Below are 7928 nucleotides of genomic sequence, written 5' to 3'. Positions count from 1 at the left end.
TTGATCTTTCAGTTTATGGGCTCAAATGTTTTCTTCATCTTTTTCTTTTCATGAATGACTTGGTTCTTTTAACAAAGTGGTAAAACAGAAGGGAAAATGTTGCTGTTATCTCTGGGTCATGAGCTGGAAAACAAGATAAAATGGATTAGGGTATGCAGGAGAAATGTTCTTGCTCTTCTGTCTTTAAAGGTAATTCTGTGGTGAGGACAACACAAAGATGTTATTCCTTGAACTGCAGATAGAGCTGGACTTCTGAGAATCAGCACTTCTTGTATTTTATAGTTCTTAATTTTTTATTAATATGGATATATTTGATCAATGTACCATGGAGGACTAAAATACTTACATAAACCCTTCTGTGTTTTATTGGCATCTTTCTCCTTTCTGTTCTATTTTTAGGCTCAGAACTTTCATGACTGGTTAATTACATGCTGTTGAATCACAATCTTTCATCAAATTGCTGTTTCCACACTAAGCACCAAAGTGAGTGTTAAAAACAAAAGGTTTGACAGTGCTGGAAGGACAGAACGTTTTCATGGCTCTGGAGTGGGCCATGTACTGTATGTTCAGATTTCTGTTCATCTTAAATGCTTTATTTGTAGAGGACAGTTTAAAATAGTGCACTGGCTTTCTAGCACGATGGGATTCCAGTGAAAGAGGTCTGCAGCTTGATGAAAAGGAGCATTTCACAAAAAATACTGCATAAAAATGTAAAAGCATACTGGCATGCTCTGCTTTTTTTGGTATCTAGTTGTAGAAAATTCTGTGTTTCAGCACTGAAATGTGTTTGGTAAATTGTATGTACCACAGAACAAAGTGCTGCCAGTGTTCAGCTGCACAGCTATGCTACCTGCATTTACCCTTCTTTTCTTCTCAACAGAGTCACTTGAAGACTATTTAGTATTAAAATAAGAAACAACTTCATGCTCAGTTCTCCTTTAGTCCTTTGGAGTTTGATCCTGGTGCTGTGACTCTTGGTAGTGTTCTAAATTAACTTCTCTTTCCTCTGAAGAGGTTTGCAGTACCCGGGAGTTAAAAAACAAATTGTTGCTTCTGTAATCTAGCTGCCTGGAGAGATGATATCAAAGGAAATGCAGGGAGCCATGTTCCAGCACTTGGCATTTCCAGATAATCAGATTTCTCATGCCATTTGTCAAAATTGTAATCAGTTTTCCTGTGAAACAGAGATCTTTGGCAAAATCCAAAGGCCCTTTGTACATTTACTGATTTTTCAAATGCTGTGTTTTCTGATGTTTGTAGTTCTGGAGGTTTTCTGGAATCAGCAATATTCTGGTTATAGGGCTGTATTACTATTAGTTACACTGTAAAACGTCTGAAGGATATGTTAGGTATGGGAGCTATTCAAATGGACTCTGTTTAAAGAATACCCTGTGCAAAAATTGCATGTTACCAGCTGCTGATTCTACATTTTTCCACCCAGTTTAAGTGAGATATGCAAATGTGGAGAAATAACTGCCTGTGCTCATTAGCAGGAGGATGCCAAGGGCAGGACTTGCACGTGTACCAGGAGGATTTGCAGAAGTAGAATACATTGTAATGATGACACAGCATTTAGAATGGTCCATCTGCAAGAAAAAAGTGGAGCTTTTTTAGTATTTCTGTTGGCTCTTATCTGTAGCTATTCTTGGCATTCTTTTGGCCATAGTTCAGACTTGGAGTAGCCTGAAGTCCTTTCTGTGGGATATGTAGCCTGTGCCAGGCTTGTTTCTACTACAGGGGTGTAAGAAAGGATCCAACTAACACCTGTTCTCACTCAGTGTTTGTGGGGATTTTATTACAGTTGTCAGAGGCCGAGGACTGGTTCTTGGGGGTTGTAGGAGATAGGTCATATCCTGTGTATGAAACAGGGAATGGAAGGAACATTCCCAGATTCCTGTGTAGGCACTCTTCCACATGCGTGCATGCCAGAACCAGGATAGCATCTCGCTGTCCTGTAGAATTCTGAAACAATTTCAGATGTTATTGATTGACTCTGAGAACACTTCTTCCCCTCAGCAGTTTAAGGAGAGGTACAGAAGGTGTAACTGAAAAGTTTCCTTGTTCACGAACACACCACCTTTCTAGTCTCAGGAGTGTTCAGCTGCCCTTTGATGTGACTAGTACTGAACATGTAAAGTACATGCCAGCAATTTGTATGCTCATCAGTGATGCTGGAAACAACTATCAGTCTTTGCAACTTAGTAAAATGTTGAGGAATGAGGAATGTTTTCTTTTTAATATAAAATCTTCACCTTTCACTTGAAGAAATTAGTATCTAAAAGGATGTGGTTTGTCCAGGTCAGACCACTAAAGATCAGAACATGCATTTTGGTGACTGAGGATAATTATCACTTCAATTTATACCAAAATGAAGGTAGTATTTGGAAGGAAGATCCTTTTGAATCTCACCCTTTAATTAGCACTGGAATCTGTTTACAGTATTTTAACTATATAATGTTAAAAACGTAAAATAATCAATGAGCCAATCATTGTCATTCTTAAAGATGCCATTGCACAATAACGCCTTTATTTTATGTTTTTATTATCACAGGTAAGTGGTTCTGTTGGTTAAAGTCTGGTGGCTTCCGGAGATATGACAATGCACTGTCATGTAAAATACTTGGTCCCTGGGAATCTCCAGTCGGGGTGAGTAAGGTAAGGCAGATGGGAGCACCACGTGACACAGCAACACTTTGAATCAAGAAAATTAAATGATCTCTACCTAACAGAGACTGTATTGCTGCTGCTCCTGGGTATAGATAAAGAATGTGTCATGTTCCTGCTGTAATGACCCATTTTTAAGGAAAAGGTAGATAAAGATTATGAAATTCCTTCAATATATTTTCATCAGCATTACAGCATAATTTTTAACCCCTTTCAAAGGTCTCAATGCTGAATTCTTAGTTCTCATTAATAAATATTTCCATGTGCATCAGGGGATGCTAGAATTTTACTGAAGTGACTGTTGACCAGGAACTGTACAGCTTTTACAGTTACAGAACCATTTAGGTTTGGAAAAGACCCCCAGGACCATCAAGTCCAATCTTTTACTCATCACCAGCTCCTTGACTAGACCATGGCACCAAGTGCCTCATCCGGTGTTTTCTAGAACACCTCCAGGGATGGTGGCTCCTGCCACCTCCTGGGCAGTCCATTCCAATGCTCAGCAAGCCTTTCTGAAACTAAATTCCTGAAATTCCTCCTGATGTTCAACCTCAAACTCCTCTAGCACCATTTGAGGCCATTTCCTCTTGTCCTGTCACTTGTTGCCTGAGAGAAGAAGCCAACCTCCACCTATGGTGGGTTAAGACCATTACATCATATTGGGAGTATTGCTTCTGTAGAATTCCCGAATTAACTCTCAGACTGCAGAATACATTAAGGACACCTCATGCAGTAGGAGAGCTGCAATTTCTATTGCCCTGGAACATACAGCCACCAGTGTGAAGACACACCTGACTCATAAATGCATTACTCTGGACCACTGATCTTAAACATAGCTGAGATACCCCAGTAATGGCACTGGCCCTCAAAGGCCTCTCACCATAGCACCATCCTTCAGAAAAAGACTTAATTTCAAGGCAAAATGGTTACAAGGCCAAAGGCTGTTTCTTTGATATGCTGGGAAGCACGACAGGACTATCACTCCTGATTGTTCTGTGATAAAAGTGTTCTCCACAGTGTGACCCGTCTAACAGGGTAAAAGGGGTAATCTTGACAGAAGTTTTGTGCTAGCTGAATGGGGAAAAGGGAGAAAAGTACTCAGATTTTGAGTAGATCCCTAGTAAAACCCTGCCTTGGTCTTCCCCCTTTTGGTTGTGGGGTTTTTTAGGTTGTTTGTTTTGTTTTGTTGGTTTTCTTTGTTTTGTTTTTTTAATAAATTTCTATGGTTTGCATTATGAAGGAAAAAACCTCTTTTTCAAGAATACTCATTTTTTACAGCTTCTAAAAGTTGTAGCATCACCTTAGAACCAAACATTAAGCAGGGACTATAAATGCTTTCTTGCATCCCATTTCCAAAGCAACACACCTGTCTGCTATTCAGGTGTATACACTAAACTGGGCATAACGAAAAGTTTAACCTGCACTTAAGTTCAAAACTTAAAAAATGCCAGTACAGAGACTGGTTTTGTATTAAAAAGACACAGCAACACTTCTTTTTCTTGTTTATTATGGTTACTTATCCAAGGCAATTAAAAAGTTGCTTTACTTCACTCAGGTAGCTCTTCAGGATCCCTGCTACTGTTCATCTGCAGCAGCATTTTGATATATATTCCGTGCTGTTTAGTGGCAAGATATAATCCAGTCAGAGCCTGTACCAGTATGCCCAGACTCATCTTTCTGAAGACAGGCTGAGAAGTTGTGAGCCAGTAGCGTAACAGGTTTTCTTTCCCTGGCAAGGGAGTTGACATATACCTAAACAATAGAAACAGTGGTATAAACATTTTATCCATGTAAGTGTAAAGATTTAACATAAATATTTATGTAGATAGTAATTTTCTCTTCCTTCTCCTATGTTAAATTCAGTACTGAGCTCTCTGCCTAAATGCTTTAAAACATCCTGACCATGCCGTTGTCTCACCAAGCCTCGCCCTGCCCTTGCTGTGCTCTGAACCACACAGAATGACATGTCAGGGACTTTGGGGCACTGGCCAGGGTCACTGAGGTCTCTTGGCTGTCCAGCCACCTTCAGTGGTGGCAGGATGACAGCACACATCCAGGCACAGCCTGGGAGACTTGGAAGGCTCCTGCTAAACACAAGGGCTTCCCAATGGATCACTTTGCAGATCTTCTTTCACTTTGGTGTAGCTCTTACAAACTTCATTTTGTAATTAGATGACCTTAATGTTTATCTCCTTCCACATCCTAAATGTCTACAAGAAGACAAATGTGCACAAATCAAATATCTACAGAATTTACACTGAGAGCTGAACATTAACCCATAAATACATTTCAATCAATACATTGCAGATAAGACATACCTGGCTGCAAGGCTTCCATTCAAGGGGATAGCCAGGAAAATGGGATAGAAACCACCCATAACTGCACCTACTAATCCTCCTCTGATCACAGCACAGACCTCACAGTTCAGCTGACCTGGGTGGCAAACCATATTACACTGTCAACATCCAAACATGCTCCACCACATCAGTTTATAAGCTGCATGCAAGAACCTGAAAACAGGCTCTTGACAGAAACTTCCAAGCTGTACAGGTATGCAAAAAATTATAAAGGAGGACTCTTTTAATAAACAACAACAAGAAACCCCCCAAAACAACAACAAAAACAGTTCCAAAACAAAAAACTGATACAAAACCAAAACCAATCACTCCCACTCCAACCTATGAGGAATTTATCATTCGAAAGCTGACCTTGAAATGAAATTGTACAGATGGGGGGAAATTGAAATCTGTTGCGGTCACTTTTACATGACTGAGTGAAAAATGCTGAAAATAAGTAATGTGTAAAAGAATTTTTTTAAAAAATGTATATAAACATACGTATCTCCTTTCTCACTCCACTTTGAGAACTCACTGCTGTCCAATGCATTCTGTTTTTCAAACTCTGCTTTACAAACTGAGGTTTTTCAAGACCACAACAGTTTAAGAGCACTGTTCTGCAGGGAGAAAAAGCTCCTCTAGTCTTACACTGTGAACAGAAAGCAAAGCCCTTTCAAAAAAAAAAAAAAAAAAAGAATAAAGTGGTGTTTACCTGAAAATAAAGGGTCATACACAAAAGCTTCATAAATTGCTGCTGTTGAAAGAAACGGAATAACAGCCATTGGAATAGCAGACACCAGGGAAGCCTTTCTGACATGTAGGATGCTCCTGAAGAAATTATTTGCTGCTAAGCCACATAAGCTTGAATTTGCTGCTAGGAAGTATTTTCCATGATTACAAAGGTTCCTGTGAAAGAAGGGAAGTTGTTTCAGCAACTGAGAACTGTAAAAAAGTTTAGTTGAGTCAACACTACAATTCTCTTCTGAAAATCCTGCAACAAGGGGTAAGGGACATAAATCTCTCACTGATGCAAAATGGAGAGTAACTACTTTCAAAAGCAGCCAGTGCAGCATCCTTTGTTATACGCCTGAGTTTACACACACTTCAAGAGTGAAGTGACAGGTTGAGAAGCTGTTGGTACAATTTTTTCCCCCCATTATTATAGTTAATGGAAACTTCGTTAAAGCTCTCCTTATAAGCATGTTTCTAATGATAATGTTTTCAGAAAAGAAATGAGGAAATATATATACAATAAAATATATAATTTTAAAAAGTCAAGTCAATCCACTCGCAATTCTTCTACATTCTAATGTTTTGAGTAATATTAAGCACTACAGAAAAGATTTCAGAGATGTACTTGCTAATCTCGCAAAACTTTAAACATTAAAAATGTCAGACATCAAGGACACCAACTATTTCTTGTTTTGAATAGGAAAATTCAAATTTTACCTTTACAATCACAGGCAGTGATACACAGGCAAACACATCAATAAATATGGAGGGCTGAGATGAAAATTTTAGCAGCATATTTAAGTACCCAAAGCAAATTAATGTACCCAGGACCAGCAGAATCTACTTAGTGAGGAACAGAACTGCTACACTGCACAAAAGAAAAGGAAAGGAGGATGGAAGAGTTGGGGTTTGTGGTTTTTTCTTTGTTTGAGCTCCCTAGTGTTAAAAACAAGTGCTTGGGTAAGCAGGAACTCTCAGTTTGACTGCAGCTCTTCCTTTCCAGACATCAGTGAGCTCTCCTTTGGATACAAGCTCTAAGTCCTGCCAGTGACTGGCAGCTACTTCTTTCCAAGGCCCAGCAATCCATAAGTCCAGAGTTTCTATCCAGGCATTACCACATCACTACTGAGTATCTGCCTCCCCTGCTCTCCTGGAGAAGGAGTTTTGGAGGCTGAATGTGAGGGCAGCAGATCCTACACAAAGTTGCAGCCTTTGCTTTCTCACCTCTGTGGGGAGGCCCTGTGTTACTACCAGCAGTTGGTTTAGCCAGCCATTTAGTCCTATTAAAAAATATAAATAAAATAAGCTTCTGATTACTCTTATTTCTAAAAAATTTATCCAAGCTGATACACGCATGCAAATGGCTCATAACAGAACCAGCTCAGGTCCAGTAAGGTTTTGCAGTGACATGCAGTATCACAAACCAAAATGTCATTTGTGAGGCCCAGAAGGCATTTAGCTGGCTTTGTGCTGTACAGAACCCTGCTGGTGAGCCTGCAGGACTCCAGCTGACTCCTCCACCACCACCTGGATACCTTAGTCTTGCCTTCCTGAAGCGGAAGCGGTGCAGAATGAAATGCAGAAACCAGCAGGATGATGCTCACTCAGTTCTGGCTGCAGGCCAGCCCTGCTGGACACAAGATGACTCCAGCAGAATCACATTTCAGTTCCCTAGAAAATTTTTTAGCTCTAGCACAGGACTGTGAGAATGCTCAGAGCCAGTCAGGGCTGATCAGCCATCACAGAACCCTGAGCAATGGGGAGCACACGCCAGAAACCAGCTGAGCAGCACCAGAGCCAACACTGAAATAACCATATTGAAAAAACATAAAACAAGTCGTCTGTTCTGGACAATAACAAGCATCTGCAAAATTAACTAATTTTGTAACTGCAAGGAGAATTTGTAATACAAGAATAAGGAAAAAGAAAAGCCTTCAAGACTTGAAATGTCTGATGCACTTCTCTTCATTTATTTTACCAGCACTTACTGATCTGCTTTAGGAAGCTCATTGAACAACTTTTGTATGATTTCCATCCGCTTAAATCTTTCCAAAATTAGTCTTTGCTGTGGAGAATCTAGTTCAAGAAACTCTCTTCCTGTCATCTTGAAGTTCTGGATCATAAAGAAAAAAAACCCAGATGTAATCCAAGTTACATAGCCCCAGTATGAATCAAATAAACATTTAGACTCTTTCC

At 39.7% G+C, this 7928-nt stretch overlaps 1 protein-coding gene across 1 annotated transcript in view; it reads right to left on the bottom strand.

The window, feature by feature from the left end:
- Positions 1–4153: 4153 nt before the first annotated feature.
- Positions 4154–7928, bottom strand: part of TMEM126A (transmembrane protein 126A) — a 5353-nt gene continuing 1578 nt past the window's right edge. Inside the window, exons 2-5 of the mRNA XM_031066131.1 lie at positions 7721–7845; positions 5713–5906; positions 4983–5097; positions 4154–4416 (exon numbers count right to left, since the gene is read on the bottom strand). Coding sequence (XP_030921991.1) covers positions 4212–4416; positions 4983–5097; positions 5713–5906; positions 7721–7836 — 630 coding nt within the window. The 5' untranslated portion in view covers positions 7837–7845 and the 3' untranslated portion in view covers positions 4154–4211. The remainder of the gene's footprint in view (positions 4417–4982; positions 5098–5712; positions 5907–7720; positions 7846–7928) is intronic.

This window comes from Geospiza fortis, unplaced genomic scaffold, assembly GCF_000277835.1.
Source record: "Geospiza fortis unplaced genomic scaffold, GeoFor_1.0 scaffold16, whole genome shotgun sequence".
Classification (NCBI taxonomy): Eukaryota; Metazoa; Chordata; class Aves; order Passeriformes; family Thraupidae; genus Geospiza; species Geospiza fortis.
This window is presented reverse-complemented; position numbering and strand designations above follow the sequence as displayed.